Here is a 22,039-nt window from a genome sequence, read left to right as displayed (position 1 = left end):
GCACGCCTACGCTTTTCCCACGCTTTGGCCGGCAAGGCTGAGCAAACGGCCTGTCCCTGGGAACAGGCAGTGAGGACCGTGGCATGCAAACCAGCTCCTCTCTGCTGGGGTGGTCCCCCGAACAGGGCTGAATCAGCAGCAGCTGGCAGGTCTTCCACTGATGATGCTCTCCCTCTTTTTCTCTTCCCTTCGCCTTTCCCCACTCCCGCTTTTCACGTTTAGGAATCTTGACTTTGAAGGAGAGGAGTGAGAGCGTGACTTGGGGATGTGCCAATGGAGACGGAGGGAGAAAGCGCTTTGTTTCAGTTGGAGGATTCCCATTAAAGCCATGCAGACGTTTTCAGTTATCCTTGGTGTGCTCCAGGCATTCAGTATCTCTAGACCAGCAAGCTGAGGTGAACGTCACAGTCAATGGGAGTTTGGTGGTGTTAAGTCTGCGTGCGTACGTGCGTGTGGGGGTGTGGGTTTGTAGTGGTAGAGGGACTGCTACTGCTTTATCATTCAGTGCTGCTCTTTTAATACCTAATTCCTCTTCTTTTTTTTTTTCTCTTTTTTCCAAATGTAAACTGGGAACGTCCAAAATAATTTTCTGTTATATTTGATGCATTCTCCACTTTCTTCTTCATCACGACCGGGTTTTTGTTCTGGTTTGGGGTCCTGGCTTTAATTCACTCTTATGTCTCTTACTGGTACGAGAGGGATGCCCTCTGTGGCAGGGCAGCATAGAGAGCGTCTGAGCAGTTGGCCTAAGGTGAAAGAAAAGCATTTGCTCCCTGCGCTCCAGTTTTACCTCTCTTGGTTTGGTTTGGTTTGGTTTCTTTTTTTTTTTTGCTTTGGCTCTGCCATCAGCCTGGAAGCTGCAAAATGCAGAACTGCCACCTTCTTGTCCCCGGGCTGTAAACTGCATCTAAGGGAGCACTTCAGGTATTTGATTTTGAATACACCGTATGGTCACAGGAGCGGCCAGATGAGACCTGGGGCTCTGTGTCCCTGGGCTGCCCCCTCTGTTGTTCCTCCACTTCCCTTCTGTATTGGGTCTGGCTGAGTTGGAGTTCCTTTACCCCACAGCAGCCCTCGTAGTGCTGTGCTCTGTACTGGTAGCTAGAAAGCTGTTGATAACACAGCAGTGTTTTGGCCATGGCTGAGCAGTGCTGGCACAGCATCGAGGCTGTCTCTCTAACATTCCCCCCCTCCCCAGTAGGCGGGGGGTGGGCAAGATCTTGGGAGGCGAGGTAGCCAGGAAGAAGGCGTACAGGCAGCAAGAAGAGGCATCTAGGTAGCAAGTAAATCTTAGGTCCCTTCAGACGCTGGGGACCCTGCGTTCATGCAGCATTGGGCAGACCCCAGATGGATTTTCCCTTGGCACACTGTACAGATCCTGCCTGTGGAGAAGTTCCTCCTTTTGGTCATTCACGGTGTTATACAACTTTTCTTAGAAGAAAACAACTCTATGCGTAAAGGATGTTCACGCGCGGACTTCTTGCTGTACTTTAGATAACGGCAGGGCCGCGCAGGTGGCGTAATCGCTGGTACCAAGCAGGAGCTGCCTGGAGGCTCCTCTGTTACAGTCAACGAGCTCCGTTTATCCTGCGGCCAAGGGACATGTGTAGGGACACAGCCTGAAGGCCACGCTGTAGGTACAGCGCGGCACAGACCTGCACCCGCTCAGGTTAACTGTTAGGTGGATCCCTAACTCCTGGAGGTACAGTGATCTCCCAGTCAGGATCTCTGCACCAGGCTGTTAAACTGCACGGTAACTCGGGAAGCAGAGAAGGTCCAGATCTGGAGGGGATGGTTAAGCACAGGGCCTCACGTTGAACCTCCTCCTCTAAGCTCGTCCTGTGCTTACAGGGTTCTCGAGCCTCTCGGGCATCTCCCAGACTGGCCGGTTACTCCCAGCTCCCTCGTTCCTGCCTTCCCCTGCCTGCCTGCCTGCCCCACTTTGGCCCCTGCAGCAGCACTCAGCTGAGCACCCTCCGTTGCTCCTGGGGAAAGAGCGTCCTCCTTGCTCTCCGTGGCGTTCCCCCAGCACACGGTGCTGTAGCAAGGACAAGGCAGTCAGAGACAGACACAGCCTGTTGAGCAGAGCGTCCTGCACGCAGTGCTTCCGATAGAGCAGCTCAGGAGCAAGGAGGTGAGCTGGGTGTGCTGCCTCTCACAAAGAGCATTGTACATTGGCGACCTTCCCCGCTGGACCCTCTGCAGCCTCTCTTTTTCCCGGCGTTGTAGGTGTTAGGTTGTGTGGTTGAAGGTTCATCTCCACAAACACAGAGGAGGACAAAGGAGCAGTGGCAGGCAGGGGAACCCCAGTGACCTAGGCAGAGGCAAGGGAGCACCCTGCTGTGGCTTTTGCCAGGGCTGTCGCAGGAGAGGGATCGCCCACATTGCCTGGGTATGAGGCTCACCAGACAAGTATTGACTCTCCCTTGCTCAGCTCACAGACTGACGGGGGGGATGCGCTTCTGTGGCCATGCCCTGCCTCTGAAGCCCGGCCGTAGACAAAAAACTGGCTCAAACTGTGAAGGTTACCAGGCAAGACGTGACGGGGTGCACGTGTGTGGCAAGGTCTGTGCGTGTGAATGTCTGAAACTGAATTCTGAGCTGTCAAGCAGAAGCCTGCTTCTTGCTACACGCAGCCAGCGTGGGCTGGTTGTAAATTTGGGTAACACCTGGAATAAGCAAAAGTGGCATGTCCCGAATCCTACAGTTAATACAGAGCTAGGAGCCAGAAGCCTTAATTCGGAGGCTGATCAGGCCTCGTACTGCTCACATAGACAACTTAGATTGGGAAAAGTGGGGGCGTGGGGTTCCAGAAAGAAGAGGTGGTGGCAAAAAGAAGGGTTCCCAGCAAGAAGAAGGGATCTTGAAGAGAAGAAAGGGACCCAGGAAGGAAAAGGTGAAGATCCTGGCTGGAGGAAATATCCTGGAAGTGGCGGAAGATCTTGGAGACCAGAGAGCCGCGTGGAGACAAGTGCCAGGGGATGCCCAGGGACCTTGACCAGCACCCTGCGAAACTGGTAACGGCGAGCAGCTGCACAGCAGGAACCAAGGTGACGTTCTGCCTGACCTTCCCGGGCCTGCAGTAGCCTCCCTGCTGGGAAGGGGAGTTGGATCAAGCAACTGCAGGATTCAATAGGAATGCATTTCACGAAGGTAAAGAGGACACAGCAGTGGCTTGGAAACGCTGGTTGGTTTAATGGTAAAACTGGAATTATTCTGTGAACTGTGCATTCCTTTTAATATGGACTTAATTTAAAATAGCTGCTTTGAAGTTGTTCTGACTTCACCTTAATCGACACCTGCAATCTTCATCATCTTATCTTCTCCAACAGCGACACCACACCCTGCCCCTCCCCACCCCCTGCAAAAAAAACCCAAACCCAACCCAGGAAAAGAAGGACTTCAAGGGCAAGCTAGGCAGCAAAGTTGTGCGAGATTGGTCAAACTGCTCAAAGTTTGCAGAAAGATTGGAGCTTGCAATTCAGATGTGCGTCGCTCAGCATGGGGAGGGTGGTACGCACCTTTCACTGGAGTCAGAGGGAAAAACAGGGAGAAGGGAGCTGCAGTGTAAAGAGTAAAGAAGGACACAACATTCTTAGGAAAACTCTCCTTTTTCTTTCCTTTTCCTTGCTCCTTCGCTTCCAGAACTCCGTGATCGCAGTTTGTGCTGCCTCACCTCCAGCACAGCGTGCAGAATGAAACGACTGTCACAGAATTCGTCCTCCTGGGGTTCTGCAGCACCCCAGCCCTGCAGCGCTGCCTCTTTGGCCTTTTCTCTGCCCTCTGCTCTGCCACTCTGATGGGAAACGCACTTGTCTTTCTGCTTATCTGCCTGGACTACTGCCTCCACAGCCCCATGTACTTCTTCCTCTGCCACTTCTCCATCGGGGACATCTGCTATGCCTCCAGCAATGTCCCCCGTATGCTAAGGAGCCTCCTTGGACAAGGCAGAACCCTCTCCGTTGCTGGGTGTGGGGCACAGATCCATCTTTATTTAATCTTTGCACTTACAGCGTGCGTGCTGCTGGCCGTGATGTCTCATGTTCGCTACGTGGCAATCTGCCGTCCCCCGCGCTATGCCCTCATCATGATCTGGAGGCTGCGCCTCAGCCTTGCCACGGTTTTGTGGGCTTTGGCGTCCGTATTTGGTACACTGCAAGCCTCTCTGGCTTTACACCTGCCTTTCTGCGGCCCCTGCGAGGTTGTCCACTTCTCCTGTGAAGTTCTTGCTGTCTTAAAGCTGGCCTGCACTGCCGCTCCTGCCAATAAAGTCCTGATCTTTGCTATTTGTGTGTGCTTCTTCCTCTTGCCTTTAGCCTTAATCCTGATTTCCTCCCTGGACACCCCGGCCACCGATCTGCGCATCCGCTCTGTGCCAGGATGGCACGAAACCTTGTCCACGTGTGGCTCCCACCCGACCGTGGTGGGTGTCTTTTATGGAAACGCCATCTTCATGTACGCGGGGCCCGGGAGCGGTAACTCCTCTGGGAGGGAGAAAGTTCTTTCCCTTTTCTGCAGTCTCGTCAGCCCCAGTTTGAACCCCGTCATTTACAGTCGGAGGAACAAGCAGGTGAAGGAAGCCTTGCTGAAGCTTCAGAGAAGGAAGAGGGTCTTTCATTCCGTCTAGCTGGTGCTCTAGGCTTTCACCTGTCTCCTGTCTTTCTGCTCTTTCTTCTTGAGCTCTTGGGGTATTTCTCATGGAATGTTAAGTGGTTAAAACGTAACACAAGACATGGTTATTCAAGTGCATTTGTCTCTTGTTTCTCTGTGCAGTCTGATGAATATCATGACACAGAATGACTCATTGTTATTCCTTGTATTGCAGATAACTAATTCTTGTTCCTCAGATGCAGCCGTCCTAGACGGGTAGTATGTTCCACCGGAACCAGGTGGAGAAAACAGTCTTCTCGGTTCTAGCTAGCAGTCAGGATAAACTACTGTGTAGCAGGGTTTTTTTCTGAATCTACCCATTGATCCAGTAAGATATTCTTTTTCCCTACCGTATTTGTACCTCCTGTTATCCTCAGGATGCTAGAGCTTCAGCTCTACTGTTAGAAAGAAAAAGAGAGAAAACATGCTGCTGCTAATGGGCTTTGCTTCTCAGGAGGGCGAACGAGCCTGTGAAGGGTTTTCCTTCTGCACACTTTTGAGCCTGATACCTCTCATGCAGGAAGTTTCTCTGTTCTGGAGAGTTTTTGCTCAAAGCAGAGCTGGCTTCTCCCCAGGCGCTAAGTTTTCCAAGCGGGAAGGGTCTAGGGGTGCGTGGCTTTAAGTAGCTGCCTGGATCCGCATCATAGCTTGTGATTTCATAATGGTCCCTATTGTGTCTCTGGAGTTGGTGCACACTGGGTGCCACTTAGCTCCTCCCGTGAGGGCTACTCCATCAGTCCCTGGGGAATCGGGCCCCCTGACTGACCTGGAGGTTCAGTTGTCCCCAAAACCCAGTGACTGACGTGAGGATGAACCCCAACGGGGGTTACAAAATGACACTTCTGGAAGAGTTACAGGTAGCACGGCCGGGGCTCAAAAGTGCAGTTTTGTGGGTTGGGTTTTTTTTTTCCAGTTTGGAAATCACTTTTTTAGACAGGAACCTCAAGATCAAAGCAGGAGGTGGGTTTGTTTGGTCTGAAACACTCATCCCTCTCCTGCTGTATTAAATACGTCCAGACTCTCGTGGTATACAGTACAGGTGATGTTATGGGCTGTTTTATTTGCGTATGGGAAGAAAAACCTCCTACAAGTCCGTGGTTTTAGGGCTGTGCCTGAAGGAGGAGGAGGCACGCAGAGGCGTGATGGCTCGTGGACTCGCGTGGACGCAGGGGTGGATGATGGCTGGGAGGACGTAAGGGAGCTCTCCACCCCCAGCCCCAACTTTTCCCTTCTTGTCGTTGCTAAACAGAGACATGACGAGGAGGCAGTGATTGACCGGGGAAGAAGGAGCAACGCTGTCAGTGTTCGCTATGAGAAGGAGGAGTTGGAAGGTGAGTCTCTGCTGAGATCCTGGTAGAGGAGCCACCAGCCCAGTGCGTTTTCCCATTGCACAAAGTCTCTCCTGTGTGCCTTGTTGGGTGTCACATCATGTGCAGCAAAACGTGCCGCGCTTCTCAATAAAGCAGCACAGTTATTGTCACGTTTTTTACTATTACGGCTTTTTAAACGGAGGGAAGAAGCCCCCCGGGAGGCCACGGTGTGAGTTGTAGCCATGGGGCTCGATAATTCACGGCTTTTTTTCTCGCAGAGGCTGCTCCTGGCTTGGAGAGGTCAGGAGAATCATGTCAGGAGAATCATTTCAGGGCTGCAGACGCGGGGCTGTGATTTTCTTTTTTTGTCCTGGAGTTCATTACGATGGGACTGATTTGATCGTCTCTTGTCGCCTCGTGCCGTACAGCGATTTTGAAAAGAATTAGCTTGTGTTGCTGCTTAATGAGCAAGTCTGAGTGTTGTCCAGCCGAAGCTGGAATTTGAGAAGAGGTCCGATACTCTGGGGGCACTTTTAGATGACCCGGAGCCAACACTTGTTGTTGCTGTGCTGTTGCAAAGCTCGAGTAAAATAGGCTTGGAAAAAAGGAGGTCCAGTGAAAATAACATTAAGGGAAGCTGGCGTTGCTCCTGGGATTTAACCGTGGCTTAGCAAGGCACCGGCCACCTCAACCATTGCCGCAATGCCGAGAGTGCTGCAAAAAACGCTGCTTTTTCGCAGGCCACCGGACCCTGTACGTGGGCGCGCGGATGCCACTGGTTAGGCAGAGCCACCGGCATCACCGACGCCACAGCCAGAAGCATCGGGAAGGGGAACGGGAGAAGGACTCTGCCCCGACGGAGCAGGGCTACCACTGTAAGTCCCACCGCGGCATTCGCTAAACTCCTGGGGGCAGCGTGGGCGCTGGGGCCTTCTGCAAGCAGGTCCCCGTGGCTAGTTTGAGTGAGTTGCTGTTCTTCCGAGGGAAAGTAGTGGCCTTATTGCGCAACGCCCTCTTTTTCCTAAGTTTTACTTTTTTTTTTTTTTTTTTTTTTTTTTTTTAATGCAGTTAAATGCCTAATGGGTTTAGGCTCGTCTTCCTTAGAGGGATCCTGGCTTTAAAAATGGCAATGTGGGGAAGGAAAGCAGCCCATCCTTATGCAGAGGTGGACTAGATGCTTCTCCTTCTCCACGGCTCTGTGCAAGCCCAGACAGACGCAGGGGAGAGGGGCCAGCCCAGTGTTTATGGCTGCACTGGTGCTGATGGCCACTTTGCACGTGAGCGTGACGAGCTGTGTTCAGGCGCGGTAACGGGATGGGTCTTTGCCTTCTGCCCCCAGGCTCCCCGTCCCAGCGGGTGCAGTTCATTCTCGGGACCAAGGAGGACGAGCAGCACGTCCCTCACCACTTGTTCTCCGAGTTGGATGAGATCTGCGTAAAAGAGGGCCGAGATGCCGAGTGGAAGGAAACAGCAAGGTAAATCCCCGCTGCTTGGCTGCGGTGGGAGAGGAGTCCCCGCACCGGCAGCGCCCGTGGGCTCTGCTTTCTCCTCTCCAGGACGCGAAGCTTTTGCAGCTGCAGGTGGCGGCACGAGGAGCCTTGTCCTCTTGCCACCCCGTGGCTCTGTCAAAGGGGTTGCAGAGCTGGGGCTGTTTTCTTGCAATGGGGCTGATCGCACCCGATGTCCGCAGGTGGCTGAAGTTTGAGGAGGACGTGGAAGACGGCGGCGAGCGCTGGAGCAAGCCCTACGTTGGCACGCTGTCCTTGCACAGCCTCTCCGAGCTGAGGAGCTGCATCAGCAAGGGGTCGGTGCTGCTGGACATTTGTGCCAACAGCATTGAAGAGATTGCAGGTACCGTGGGCGCTGCATCCCTCCGGGAACAGCCGAGCTCAGCTCGCCACGGTGCTCTTCACTCCCAAATCAAACCCTGCCCCAATGGCACGTCCTTTTCCAGAAGTGCCACTGTGTTTTTCTCATGAGCTGTTTTTGGATGTAGACTGGGCGTGCAACATCGCACCCTTTTTTTTATTCCAATACGGGGTCCTTTTGAAAGCAGTCTGTGGGGTTGGAGAAGCCACTAGAGAATATTCTGCAGCCAAAAAGGAGCGTGTGTCAGGGCTTAGCAGGCTGCTCTTAGAAATACGGAGTCTGCGTAAGAGCTGAACCTCCTTAAAGGAACTATTTCTTACAAGCTGTTTCCTCGCATTCTTTTTTTTACTTTTGCCTTAACATCCAGCTTTTAAGAGTTTTAAGGCAGAGTTTATCTGGCGATGACCAAGCAGTGTATTTCTGTGGGGAAGATACTTGAAGTTAATTGCAAAAGCCGCTTTGGAGAAGTTATCTTTGACTGGCGGCAGGTCTCCATTCAGCCCTTTCAAGGGCTGGAGAAGTCGGAGCCGTTCTTAGCACGTTTCTCCCTGGGCTCGGCAAATTGCACTCGATCAGCACGGGAAACTCTGGGAACGTCTGTGCTATAGATTGCTTATAATTTGGGTAAACGTGTAGAGTCAGAAAGGCCAGGTCGGGCAAGAAAATTGCGTTCTTTAGAATGGGAAATATTTATCTTAGCGGAATGATGAATAAGCACTTGGGTGATGTTTCTTAGCAAAAGAAAATTCTCGTTTTCGCTGCAAAGGCTGAACATTATTAAAAAGCCTTGCTATGCAAGGCTGAGCCGGCATTAGGGTACAGCCTGTGTGGCACAGCCTTCCCTGGGGGCTTTGGGGGTCGGGACTTGTTGGGGTTTCTGCTCTGATGGCTTTGTTTCCCTTTGCCATCCTCAGATATGATCCTGGCCCAGCAAGAACAGTCCACGGAGTTTGACGAGCACACGCGGGCGCGAGTTCGAGAAGTCCTTTTGAGGAAGCACCACCATCAGAACGAGAAGACAACCACCCTTCTCCCCGCTGTCTGCTCGTTTGCTGATGTGAGCAAGAGGCAGTCAGACCTGCACCTCCTCTACAAGCCAGGTGAGGGTTTCTGCAGGGCTGTGGCCCCATTAGACTTGTCCGGGCAAAGGAGAAGCGTCCCAGTTGCTCCTTGTCCATCTTTCTGAGTGTCTTTCTTTTTCCTACCAGCCCAAACAATCACCCCTTGTCCTTCTCCCACCGCTGCGGAAGCTAAAGATGGGGTGAACCCTGAGAGCGGAGCAATGGATTTAAGCAAGGTGAGACACTCGTAGCTTTCTTACGCCTTTAGGGCCAGATTTGCTCTTGCAAACTTGGCTGCAGAGTGTGCTGCAGAGTGCTGTGGGCTTTGCTTTTGGGGTAATTGCCTGAAAATCGCTTGTCGTGCCCAGGCGGAGCTGCACTTCATGAAGAAAATCCCCACCGGGGCTGAAGCATCCAACGTGCTCGTAGGAGAGCTGGATTTCCTTCACCAGCCCATCGTGGCATTTGTCCGCCTGAGCCCGGCTGTCCTCCTCTCAGGCATGACGGAAGTTCCCATCCCAACAAGGTGCGAATGAGAAGCGCAAATTTTTTCCGTAAAAAAGACACCCAACCAAACATCAAGCTGCAGGCATCAGTTTGGTGTCCCAAGGGAACAAGGCTAGTGGGAGGGGGAGCAAGCACGTTTCCCCCACCCACATCTCCTCGCCTTCGTTTCTCCATTCCCTGCTGTAGCTTTTAAACCCATTGGCCAATTGTAATGAAAGTTGGCCCCCAAATTAAATTTGCCGTCGGTTTTGAAGAATTTCAAATTCATCGCGGCGTCGCTGAGCCTACGTGTCCCGTCTTGAGCCACGCTCTGGGCTGGGAGCTGCCAGGGCTTTCCTTGGGTGCTCTTGGAGCAAGGACACCTTCTTCTCTCTCTCATTTTGTTTTTCTTGCCCAGGTTCCTGTTTGTTTTGCTTGGACCAGAAGGAAAAGCCCATCAGTACCATGAGATCGGCAGGTCCATGGCCACTATCATGACGGATGAGGTGCGACAAGATGAGATAGCTCCGGGTCATTTTTGCCTTTCTTCAGCTCTCCCTGTCTCTGAAGTAGTGAGGAAGAGGATTTGCTGTCCCAGCTGCCCGCAGCTCTCCAAATAGCCCAGCCCTCTTTCTCACCCCAAAGCAAACACGCAGCTTTGCATCACCCCACATCCTGGAGGCTGAAATCCCACCCGGGGTGCATCCTGCACCTCATCCTTCTCGCCGGGTTCCCCAGCACGCTGTCCCCAGTGGTGGCATTGCCAGGGCCAGTAAAACTTCTCTTGCTCTTTAAGCAGAAGGGTATGGTGTGCCATGGGGGACGGGGGCCTCGTGGGGGAGATGATTACAAATGCCCCGATGCACAGATTTTTCCTTTTGGGGGCATATTTCCTGCCCTTTCCAGCAGGAAATTTTGGGGAGAAAGCCTTGCGTTTAGCCAAGAGCTTATTGCACTGGTTAGGACATGCGAGCTGGGTTGTCCTCTCACCAGGTTGTCTTCTATTGGCAGGTTTTCCGTGACGTTGCCTATAAAGCCAAGAACGGGGCTGACCTCGTGGCTGGCATCGACGAGTTTCTGGATCAGGTCACGGTCTTGCCGCCAGGAGAGTGGGATCCATCGATCCGAATGGAGCCCCCGAAAAACGTCCCTTCGCAGGTGGGAGGCGCGAGGGGGACGGGCAGGACGGCTGGGGATGCTGTTCAGGGGCCCAAATTCACAAGGTCCCACTCTGACACAGTCACAGAGCCAGACCAGACGCAAAACAAGCCAGCGGTTACAAGTCCATAGCTTTATCTTACTTCCATTTTAACAGGAAAAAAGGAAGATGCCAGGAGCTCTTGATGACAGTGCTTCTCACAGCACGCTGGAGAAACACAGTGGCCCTGAACTGCAGCGGACGGGAAGGTGGGAGCTTTAACAGTTTGGGTTTTTTTTTCTGTTTGCCTCTCAAATCTGAGCAGGCACCTTCCCTTCTAGCAGGTCTTTGGGGTTAGCTGGTTCAGTGAAGGGGCTCCACATTGCCAGCTTGGTCCCCTGGGCTGGGCAGGGGGGAGATCTGGGCGGCTGGGCTCAGCCCCAGCCATCACCATTGCATGCAGGTTTCCTTGATTTGGGATGAAGGAGGGTGCTTCTTTTTAGCCACGAAAGTTACTCTGTGCTTGTGATTGCCCTTCTGCAGCAAAGCAAAGTCAACGTGTTCCTCCAAGAGAACAGACTCTCTTCTTTTTCCTTCCTGCAGGCTCTTTGGAGGTTTGAGCCTGGACGTGAAGCGGAAAGCCCCGTGGTTCTGGAGCGACTTCCGGGATGGTCTGAGCCTGCAGTGCCTGGCGTCCTTCCTCTTCCTCTACTGTGCCTGCATGTCCCCTGTCATCACCTTTGGGGGACTGCTGGGGGAGGCGACCAATGGCCACATAGTGAGCACCTCTCTCTGTTGGGGGGCATGGGGGAGGATCAAACTCAGGCCAAAGTCCTTGCTGCAGTGAATTGGCTTTGGTTTTTGTTTCTCCCTAACGCTTTATTTACTCACGGCTGCCTCTCTTCCCCGGACAGAGTGCCATGGAGTCGCTGCTGGGCGCGTCCATGGCCGGCGTGGTGTATTGCCTCTTTGCCGGCCAACCTCTCACCATCCTCGGCAGCACCGGACCCGTCCTCGTGTTTGAGAAGATCCTCTACAAGTTCTGCAAGTAAGGCTGGCTGCCGCAGCTGGGTGCTGTGAGAGCCTTCAGAAGGGGGCAGTGATGGAGAAAAGATGCTTTTCTTTTCTTTTTCTTAGGGGTAGTTGCTAGATTTTAGTGACAGTCCTTTTGTTGCGATGGCTTTGGTGGGAGATAAACCACCCTTGTTGCCATAAGGTTTATTATTAAGCCCCAGCTTGCTGGCAGCAGGTGACTGGGTGCAAACCCAGCTGGTTTCAGTGTTAGGGCGTCAGGGTGATGTGGGAGAACACCACCTGGCCCAAGAGGGACCTGACCTCGAGCAGCCTCCAAGGTGTCAACACAAGATCCTTGTTAAACAGTGGTAACTAAATAATTGGCCTCTCCTCCTGTGGGTCTACCCCCTGCACCACAGCCCCGAGGCTCTCTGTAGTAGTACGTGGAAACTGCATTTCCCATCCGCAGCCTTGACACGCTCCAAAATTGCTCCCCGCTTTCCCCGAAGGCAGGCATGGCTCAGGGCCTCTTGCTGGCCTTTCCAGCCTTTGTTTCATTTTGCTTTCCCAGGGAGTACACGCTCTCCTATCTGTCTCTGCGGGCGTGCATTGGGCTGTGGACCGCCTTCTTGTGCATAGTGCTGGTGGCCACCGACGCCAGCTGTTTGGTGTGCTACGTCACCCGCTTCACGGAAGAAGCCTTTGCCTCCCTCATCTGCATCATCTTCATCTACGAGGCTCTGGAGAAGCTGAGTCACCTGCGAGACACCTACCCTGTGCACATGCACAGCAAGCTGGACTTCCTCACCAGCTACTAGTGGGTTTCTTTCCCCCTGAGAAAGCTGCTGCCCCTTGGCAGGAGCTCCGGGCTGCACCTCCATCGCCTTTCCCTTACCCCTGTCTTGGCTTCTCTCCTGCCAGCTGTAAGTGTGAGGCACCGACCCATCCCAGCAACGAAACGCTGCGTTTCTGGGCGAGCAACAAGATCAACGTGTCTGGCATCGCCTGGGAAAACCTCACGGTGACCGTAAGTGCCCCGAGCCACTGCTTCCTCGCGCCGCGGCCATGGGGTCCAGGGGCATTTGCATGGTGCAGAAGTCAGAGCCCTTCAGGGAATGATGGGCTTCAAACTGTGCTAGTGCTGCTCGGAAAAGTCCTTGCTTAAATCTAGCGTGTGGTTTTAACCCGCTTGGTCCTGGGGAGGAGAGTCCACCTTGTCCCAGTCTACCTGGTCCCCAACGTTGTGGGTAGCAAGCGTCCCCCTCAGGCCTGTTGCAGGACAGTATTTCTGACTGGGAGGAAGGTTAAGTAGTGGGTGGTTTGATTATTGTAGAAGTTGTAGGACTTAAGTTCATGCTTGAAAGATAGTAATTGGTCTCCTTAATGGGTTCCTAGTAACTCCAGGCCTTGCTTTCTCGTTCAGTGCTGTCTGTAGGTACATGCATAAATTTGCATGTCTGAGCAGCCTCTCAGGCTGTTGTTGCTGGAAGCAGAGCCCGGGCCTAGGGCGGCAGGCTCTTATGGTGGCCTTCAGGCCCTCTTGGCCAGGTTCTGCGAGCCCTCCCCTGGGACGGGATGATTTGTCTCTTCTCCTCCTTTCCTACCATGGTTGTCTTTAGCCCTCCTTCCCTCTTCCCTCTCTCTCTATCCCCAAGAGTTTCCAGTGTTTCCTCTTCCCTCTGGTGTCTTCTCTAGCCACGATTGCTCAAATGGCAGGCAGAGGACGTGCCGAGGGTGTGTGGTATGGTGTCCCCTCACATCTCATTTCTCCGCTCTGTAGTTCGATGTGTCACTTGTTCAGCTGCTGCTGCTGCTCATTAAATATAATGAGCAGGAGCTCATATAATAAATTAAATATAATTGGCAGGAGCAGTTACAGGGTCGTGGATCTTGGACCAAGATCCTCAAAACCCCCTAGCTATGCGAGGTTTCCCTGCCGCACGTGCACTGCCTTTGTGTCCTGACGCTCTGTTTCTCCAGGAATGTCGGTATTTGCGTGGGGAGTTTCAAGGACCTGCCTGTGGACGCGACGGCCCCTACACGCCTGACGTGTTCCTCTGGTGCTGCATCCTCTTCTTCGCCACCTTTGCCCTGTCAAGCTTCTTGAAGAAGTTTAAAACCAGCCACTACTTTCCAACCAGAGTAAGTAGAAGATGGTGGCCAGCGTCCATCTCCACACTCGTTTCCCAAAATGGCTTTCCTGGAGCACTAAGCAGTATTTGCCCCGCCTTGGTCAAGCTGGGAAACGTTGGCCTTTGCAGGCCAAGCTCTCCAAGAGCTTGGATGTCCCGCACTCATTTCCATGAGTGCAAAATCATCGTAGCATTTCCCACCTGCCTCATGACCTGCCCCAGACTGAACATTTTTGGGGTTTGATTTTTTTAATTTTTTTTTTTTCCTCCTCAGGTAGTAGGAAGTCAGGTTTCCCAAAGTTTTGGGGTTTGGGGTTTTTTTTCCTTACCTTCTGTGCATTATGTGCTCGAGCGGAAAGTAGAGTCAAATGAGGAGCTTCCTTTTGAGGACTAAAGGATGCCTCAGTGCCTTGTTGCCATTGTAGCTGTGAGTGTAGCTGTAGTGGCAGGCATCTGTTTTCTTATTTTTAATGTTATTTTTATTATTTTTAGGTTTTGACTTAAACCAACCCTTGTCCGCCTAATTAAGCTTTTTTTATTGTCTGACACCAGATCTCACAGGGACAAACACAGCAACAGTATCTAAGCAAGGGATCAGGCTGCACGTGCTCAGAGGGGTGGTGGGATTTGGTTAACCAGCCTTAATGTTGTGGATGTCTGCAACTCTTGCATCTCACGTTACGGCCCTGTTTGCCATGCCCCTTTCACCTCTGGTTCCTTGCCCCAGGTACGGTCCACAGTGAGCGACTTTGCTGTTTTCCTCACCATCGTCATCATGGTGCTCCTTGACTTTGTGGTTGGGATCCCATCGCCGAAGCTCCAGGTCCCCCATGCGTTCAAGGTAATGGGGTGTTTTGGCAGGTGGGGGTGCCACAAGGTGATGCCGGGGCAGGGCAGGGCTGAGTCTGGAGGAGATGCTGGTGGTGTGACCATCTCCTCTTCCACCTCCAAGTGCCTTGCTTCCTCCTGGAAAGGAGAAGATGGCCCCAAAACTAGATGCCTACAGGAGAAGTATCTAGAGGTGCTTGCAAAGAGGAGACTGGCACTGCTGAAGCCCACGGGAGAGGGGGACATGAAGCCAGGGCTGGGAGGTGCTCTGACACAGGGAGGGAGGGGAAAATGAAAGCCAGTGGAGTGCCTGGGCTGGGAGACGATGCTGATGTGTGGGCTTTGTTGCAGCCTACCAGAGACGACCGCGGGTGGTTCATCAACCCCATAGGACCCAACCCTTGGTGGACGGTGTTGGCTGCGCTCGTCCCAGCTCTGCTCTGCACCATCTTGATATTCATGGACCAGCAGATCAGTGCCGTTATTGTGAACAGGAAGGAGCACAAGCTGAAGGTAAGGGCCTGTGAGAGATGACGCCAGCCCCAGCCCCTTCTGGGCTGCAGGTCTGGGGAGAAGCTCTTATTCCCGATGCTTTCTGAAGGCATTGGTTTGGGACAAGGTCAGGCTGCGTGGCAGGATGCTCTCCTGGATTAACGATGATGCAGGGAGCAAGTGACAGGGCAGTTCAGATGAGCAACCTTTTGGAGGAGCAAATTAATCTTGGAGCAATACAGAAGCGCGTTTTTGTTTTAAAATGGCAGCAGCAGCAGGTGCGGGGAATGAATTGTTTTGATGCGCTGCCAGGGATAACTCAGAGTCACACCTTCCTTGCAAGTGGTAGAATTTTCTTTGTGAGTGAAAAAAATGGTTGGGTGGTTTTGGGTTGTGGGGTTCTTTTTTTGGAGAAGTATGTATCGCACAAGCTCCCCATATCCCTTGTGTCTGAACTCCTGCCAGATTTTCACGCCAGGTGCTTGTGCAAAGCCTGCATACACCCTTACTCGTTTCCATTTCTTGTTTTAAATTCTGAAGAAGTTGACTTGTGCTCGAGCAGGGTTTGAGTCTGACTTGCGACGTTCTCCTTGCTCTTGTGCTATGGGATGCTCTGTTTCTTGTTTTCCTGCCTGCAGAAAGGATGCGGGTACCACCTGGACCTTTTTGTGGTGGCCGTGATGCTCGGGGTGTGCTCTGTGATGGGGCTGCCCTGGTTTGTGGCTGCGACCGTCCTGTCCATCACCCACGTGAATAGCCTCAAAGTAGAGTCTGACTGCTCAGCTCCAGGAGAACAACCCAAGTTTCTGGGGATACGAGAGCAGAGAGTCACTGGCTTGCTGATCTTTGTGCTCATGGGCTGCTCCGTCTTCTTCACTTCCGTGTTAAAGGTGAGAGGAAAATGCAAACCACCCAACAACCGCGAGCTTGTTGGAGGTTACCGAAAAACAGTCCCCCCTCTGCAGGCCTGAGTAGTTAGTTGTGGAGCGGAGGAGGAGGAGGTGATCCCAACCCTTGGGGCTTGACCCACGGTGGGAACCAGCCTCCGTTAGGCTTTGCAGCCCTTCAGGCCCCCGTTTGGTGTGCTCGAGGCGAGCGAGCAACGCAACTGCTTGAATTTTCGGGTGCCTTTCAGGCCCGCCCATGTTTATGGGTTACAGTTGAGCATATTCAGACCAGCACATCTGCTCTCTTTCAAACAGGCAGCCCTTTACTGGCTGCAATTTGCTCCCCAAACGCCCCGGAGCAGCCGTTCCCAGGAGCTAAACACACTGAGGTCATCCCCGTGGGCTTCCTTGCACGTTCCTCCCACAAAGTAATCTCGTCTCTAGGCTAAAAGGAGGCCTGTGGCCTTTGCCTGTTGCCCCAAGAATAGGCAGAAGTGTTTTTCTACCGCCACAGAATGCGGCATAGGGTAGCACGGGTGAAATCGCCTATTTTCCTCCAACCTTTCTGGAAAATAGGATTATTCTGAGGAGAGGTAACTCCCAAGTTCAGCCTAAAGCAGAGCCTTAGCTCACTCGTGCGCACAAAATCTTTAATGGTTAAAATCTGACCCATCTCTAACCCCGAATGGAAGCTGGAAAGCTTCAAGCAATTTTAGGCAGTGCCTGTGGAAGAGGGTGGTAATACTGAAAATGCAATATAGAAAAAGAAACGATTGCATTCTTTTTTTTTTTTTTTCTTTTTCCCCCCAGTTTATACCAATGCCTGTGCTTTATGGCGTCTTTCTCTACATGGGTGTGTCGTCGCTCAGAGGAATTCAGGTACGGACTCTTTTACAGCGTGCAGCATGTCGGCTCCCTGGTATTTTGTCTCCGTAGCAGCAGGGAAAAAAGCAGTGGCATGGGAAGAACTTCTCGCAGAGCAAGCAATGAAACTCTTTTGTGTAAGAAAAAGATTGGTGGAGGCACAGGAGGTATATAGGGCTGGGAGGACCAGGCAAGTTCAGCGCTCTCTGTTTCAGGGTTTAGGGCCGGTCAGTGTTTGGTTACGTGAAAGCGGGGGAATTCAGTGCAAAGGGAAGGCAGTTTCTACCACTGGTGGAAATCCTCGCTGGGGGATTCAGTGGGCCAAGAAATGCTAATAATGGAATGGCATGGAATAGTTGCCGTTTGGTGGGCATCTCTCAGGGGCAAGCCGGTTGATAGATGGAGCGAAGGGAAAATGGGTGCTGCTCCCAGGAGGAACGCGGTGGGATCCAGGATTTCTGACGGCAAGCGAGATGCTGCAAACTGCCTCCACGTCTCGAGAGGGCCAGAAACTTGCCGCAGTCCCAAGGTGGCAACCTTTCCCTTTTATTTTGCAGTTCTTTGATCGCTTGAAGCTGTTTTGGATGCCGGCGAAACACCAGCCGGATTTCATCTACCTGCGGCACGTGCCCTTGCGAAAGGTGCATTTGTTCACGGTGATCCAGCTGACCTGCCTCGTCCTGCTCTGGACCATCAAGGTGTCCCGTGCCGCCATCATCTTTCCCATGATGGTAAGAGCTGCCGCCGCTCGGCAGCGGGGTGTTTGCAGCGTTGGAGCGAGAGGTGGCATCGTCTCTGAGCTCACCGCATCTTCCCTCTTATTCGTGAAGGTTTTGGCTCTCGTCTTTGTCCGGAAAGCGATGGATTTCTGCTTCTCAAAGCGAGAGCTCGGCTTTCTGGATGACCTTATGCCAGAAAGGAAGAAGAAGTTGGACGATGCCAGAAATGAAGCCGGAGAAGAAGAAGAAGAGGTAAGGCTTGCTGGGTCCTCGGGGCTGGACATCTCCGTCGGGCTGTGAGATTGCCTGTTTCTCTTACAGCTTGTCTGGAAACGTTGGGGGAAGATCAGCACTCAGTCGAAATAGATCCCAATAGCCTGGATCCCACGTTGTAACCTTTGTTTCCTCAAGTAGCAGTGAGCTGAACAGTTGAATACGGGTGTAATTTTTAAAACGAGTTGTTTTTCACAAAGGTCATTATCACTATGATGATTATTATTAGATGGTGATGCTGCTGCTGCTGCTGCTGGCAAGATTTGCTCATAATCGTGTTTTGAACACACAATCCCCCTGCCCTGAAATCTTTGGAGTGAACGGTTTCTCCCCTGCTGCACTAATACCTATAGCTGCCAAGGGGCAGAAGGGGAGGGCAGACTGCTAAGTTTGTGCTGGGCATTCAGCTTATCTCCACTTTGACCAAAGACAGAGAACGTGATTTGTCCCTTTTTAACATCAGGAGTCCAGGAGGGCGATGGAAGCTGCTGCTGCTGCAAGTTCAGTTCAGCTGAACGTGGGGAAGACCAGTGACGTGGATATCCCAAAGCAAGGCAGTGACAGGTAAAGCCCCACCAAGCGCCAGGACCCCCGGCAAGATTAGCTTGAAGGTGTTTGGCAGAGTTTTCTCCACTTGCCTCTTTGTGGGGCATCCCACAGAAACCAGCAGGCAGCTTGGTGGGAAAATCAAATTCGGGGGCAGGGCTGCAGGAGGTGATCGCAGGGCTCTGACCCCAAGCAGAGTGGCTGCAGCACTCGCGTTTGACCCCCAAAGCTTGCATCATCAGTGCCTTTACGGTAGCTGGAGATCCTCATACTTACACATGCGGAGTTGCAGGCGTGATCTGTACCAGCAGTGGCTTAGGAACCCGGACCGGGGCTAAACCCCAGCAAGAGCCTTTGCACAGAGCTGTTGCTCTGCGGCTCCCCGGCTTGCCTCCCAAAACTCCTCATCCAGCAAAACCTCCCACGCTTATGCGGAGCTTTGATTCTCGGGGCTCCGCTGTTCCTCTTGCTGATGCTAATGCCCTTGGTGGCATCAGTTCCCATAATCACGGATTGCTATTTAAAATATTTATTGCAGGACTGATCTTTCTGAGATTATTACCCTGGATGAAATGTCACAAACGACCGTATGGAAGGCTCTCACTTTGAAGACAGAAACCCTTTGAATCCAGGGAGGAAAAAGGTAAAGGATTGCACGTGAACGTGACCGTGCTCCTCTGCAAGCGACGGCGCACGCCTACGCTTTTCCCACGCTTTGGCCGGCAAGGCTGAGCAAACGGCCTGTCCCTGGGAACAGGCAGTGAGGACCGTGGCATGCAAACCAGCTCCTCTCTGCTGGGGTGGTCCCCCGAACAGGGCTGAATCAGCAGCAGCTGGCAGGTCTTCCACTGATGATGCTCTCCCTCTTTTTCTCTTCCCTTCGCCTTTCCCCACTCCCGCTTTTCACGTTTAGGAATCTTGACTTTGAAGGAGAGGAGTGAGAGCGTGACTTGGGGATGTGCCAACGGAGACGGAGGGAGAAAGCGCTTTGTTTCAGTTGGAGGATTCCCATTAAAGCCATGCAGACGTTTTCAGTTATCCTTGGTGTGCTTCAGGCATTCAGTATCTCTAGACCAGCAAGCTGAGGTGAACGTCACAGTCAATGGGAGTTTGGTGGTGTTAAGTCTGCGTGCGTACGTGCGTGTGGGGGTGTGGGTTTGTAGTGGTAGAGGGACTGCTACTGCTTTATCATTCAGTGCTGCTCTTTTAATACCTAATTCCTCTTCTTTTTTTTTTTCTCTTTTTTCCAAATGTAAACTGGGAACGTCCAAAATAATTTTCTGTTATATTTGATGCATTCTCCACTTTCTTCTTCATCACGACCGGGTTTTTGTTCTGGTTTGGGGTCCTGGCTTTAATTCACTCTTATGTCTCTTACTGGTACGAGAGGGATGCCCTCTGTGGCAGGGCAGCATAGAGAGCGTCTGAGCAGTTGGCCTAAGGTGAAAGAAAAGCATTTGCTCCCTGCGCTCCAGTTTTACCTCTCTTGGTTTGGTTTGGTTTGGTTTCTTTTTTTTTTTTGCTTTGGCTCTGCCATCAGCCTGGAAGCTGCAAAATGCAGAACTGCCACCTTCTTGTCCCCGGGCTGTAAACTGCATCTAAGGGAGCACTTCAGGTATTTGATTTTGAATACACCGTATGGTCACAGGAGCGGCCAGATGAGACCTGGGGCTCTGTGTCCCTGGGCTGCCCCCTCTGTTGTTCCTCCACTTCCCTTCTGTATTGGGTCTGGCTGAGTTGGAGTTCCTTTACCCCACAGCAGCCCTCGTAGTGCTGTGCTCTGTACTGGTAGCTAGAAAGCTGTTGATAACACAGCAGTGTTTTGGCCATGGCTGAGCAGTGCTGGCACAGCATCGAGGCTGTCTCTCTAACATTCCCCCCCTCCCCAGTAGGCGGGGGGTGGGCAAGATCTTGGGAGGCGAGGTAGCCAGGAAGAAGGCGTACAGGCAGCAAGAAGAGGCATCTAGGTAGCAAGTAAATCTTAGGTCCCTTCAGACGCTGGGGACCCTGCGTTCATGCAGCATTGGGCAGACCCCAGATGGATTTTCCCTTGGCACACTGTACAGATCCTGCCTGTGGAGAAGTTCCTCCTTTTGGTCATTCACGGTGTTATACAACTTTTCTTAGAAGAAAACAACTCTATGCGTAAAGGATGTTCACGCGCGGACTTCTTGCTGTACTTTAGATAACGGCAGGGCCGCGCAGGTGGCGTAATCGCTGGTACCAAGCAGGAGCTGCCTGGAGGCTCCTCTGTTACAGTCAACGAGCTCCGTTTATCCTGCGGCCAAGGGACATGTGTAGGGACACAGCCTGAAGGCCACGCTGTAGGTACAGCGCGGCACAGACCTGCACCCGCTCAGGTTAACTGTTAGGTGGATCCCTAACTCCTGGAGGTACAGTGATCTCCCAGTCAGGATCTCTGCACCAGGCTGTTAAACTGCACGGTAACTCGGGAAGCAGAGAAGGTCCAGATCTGGAGGGGATGGTTAAGCACAGGGCCTCACGTTGAACCTCCTCCTCTAAGCTCGTCCTGTGCTTACAGGGTTCTCGAGCCTCTCGGGCATCTCCCAGACTGGCCGGTTACTCCCAGCTCCCTCGTTCCTGCCTTCCCCTGCCTGCCTGCCTGCCCCACTTTGGCCCCTGCAGCAGCACTCAGCTGAGCACCCTCCGTTGCTCCTGGGGAAAGAGCGTCCTCCTTGCTCTCCGTGGCGTTCCCCCAGCACACGGTGCTGTAGCAAGGACAAGGCAGTCAGAGACAGACACAGCCTGTTGAGCAGAGCGTCCTGCACGCAGTGCTTCCGATAGAGCAGCTCAGGAGCAAGGAGGTGAGCTGGGTGTGCTGCCTCTCACAAAGAGCATTTTACATCGGCGACCTTCCCCGCTGGACCCTCTGCAGCCTCTCTTTTTCCCGGTGTTGTAGGTGTTAGGTTGTGTGGTTGAAGGTTCATCTCCACAAACACAGAGGAGGACAAAGGAGCAATGGCAGGCAGGGGAACCCCAGTGACCTAGGCAGAGGCAAGGGAGCACCCTGCTGTGGCTTTTGCCAGGGCTGTCGCAGGAGAGGGATCGCCCACATTGCCTGGGTATGAGGCTCACCAGACAAGTATTGACTCTCCCTTGCTCAGCTCACAGACTGACGGGGGGGGTGCGCTTCTGTGGCCATGCCCTGCCTCTGAAGCCCGGCCGTAGACAAAAAACTGGCTCAAACTGTGAAGGTTACCAGGCAAGACGTGACAGGGTGCACGTGTGTGGCAAGGTCTGTGCGTGTGAATGTCTGAAACTGAATTCTGAGCTGTCAAGCAGAAGCCTGCTTCTTGCTACACGCAGCCAGCGTGGGCTGGTTGTAAATTTGGGTAACACCTGGAATAAGCAAAAGTGGCATGTCCCAAATCCTACAGTTAATACAGAGCTAGGAGCCAGAAGCCTTAATTCGGAGGCTGATCAGGCCTCGTACTGCTCACATAGACAACTTAGATTGGGAAAAGTGGGGGCGTGGGGTTCCAGAAAGAAGAGGTGGTGGCAAAAAGAAGGGTTCCCAGCAAGAAGAAGGGATCTTGAAGAGAAGAAAGGGACCCAGGAAGGAAAAGGTGAAGATCCTGGCTGGAGGAAATATCCTGGAAGTGGCGGAAGATCTTGGAGACCAGAGAGCCGCGTGGAGACAAGTGCCAGGGGATGCCCAGGGACCTTGACCAGCACCCTGCGAAACTGGTAACGGCGAGCAGCTGCACAGCAGGAACCAAGGTGACGTTCTGCCTGACCTTCCCGGGCCT

The 22,039-nt window shown here is 52.8% G+C and overlaps 1 protein-coding gene across 2 annotated transcripts; it reads left to right on the top strand.

Annotated features, from left to right (window-relative positions):
• Window positions 1-5,313: 5,313 nt before the first annotated feature.
• On the top strand, window positions 5,314-17,800 carry LOC138684343 (electroneutral sodium bicarbonate exchanger 1-like). 2 transcript variants are annotated; one of them, XM_069778036.1, is made up of 21 exons: window positions 5,314-5,981; window positions 6,701-6,847; window positions 7,300-7,435; window positions 7,651-7,811; window positions 8,744-8,929; window positions 9,038-9,126; window positions 9,259-9,416; window positions 9,795-9,882; window positions 10,388-10,534; window positions 10,692-10,783; window positions 11,118-11,292; window positions 11,429-11,562; window positions 12,100-12,345; window positions 12,450-12,555; window positions 13,509-13,670; window positions 14,388-14,501; window positions 14,840-15,001; window positions 15,619-15,870; window positions 16,678-16,746; window positions 17,289-17,462; window positions 17,562-17,800. In XM_069778036.1, exons 1-21 carry the CDS (start codon window positions 5,693-5,695, stop codon window positions 17,748-17,750), a joined length of 3,276 nt encoding a protein of 1,091 aa, XP_069634137.1. In that variant the 5' UTR covers window positions 5,314-5,692; the 3' UTR covers window positions 17,751-17,800. The 2 variants fall into 2 exon arrangements, with proteins under 2 accessions (XP_069634137.1, XP_069634138.1); XM_069778037.1 differs by lacking the exon at window positions 13,509-13,670.
• The last annotated feature ends 4,239 nt before the right edge of the window (window positions 17,801-22,039 follow it).

This window comes from Haliaeetus albicilla, unplaced genomic scaffold (genome assembly GCF_947461875.1).
Source record: "Haliaeetus albicilla unplaced genomic scaffold, bHalAlb1.1 scaffold_42, whole genome shotgun sequence".
NCBI lineage: Eukaryota > Metazoa > Chordata > Aves > Accipitriformes > Accipitridae > Haliaeetus > Haliaeetus albicilla.
Note: the sequence above shows the minus strand (reverse complement) of the source record. Positions and strands in the feature narration are given on the sequence as shown.

Excerpts from the sequence above, each read along its gene's own strand:
- LOC138684343 (XM_069778036.1), top strand. The coding sequence starts at position 5,693 with ATGTTATGGGCTGTTTTATTTGCGTATGGGAAGAAAAACCTCCTACAA. Across the intron at positions 10,784-11,117 it reads GAACTGCAGCGGACGGGAAG|GCTCTTTGGAGGTTTGAGCC; the intron begins GTGGGAGCTTTA and ends TCCTTCCTGCAG. Across the intron at positions 16,747-17,288 it reads CGTCGCTCAGAGGAATTCAG|TTCTTTGATCGCTTGAAGCT; the intron begins GTACGGACTCTT and ends TTTATTTTGCAG.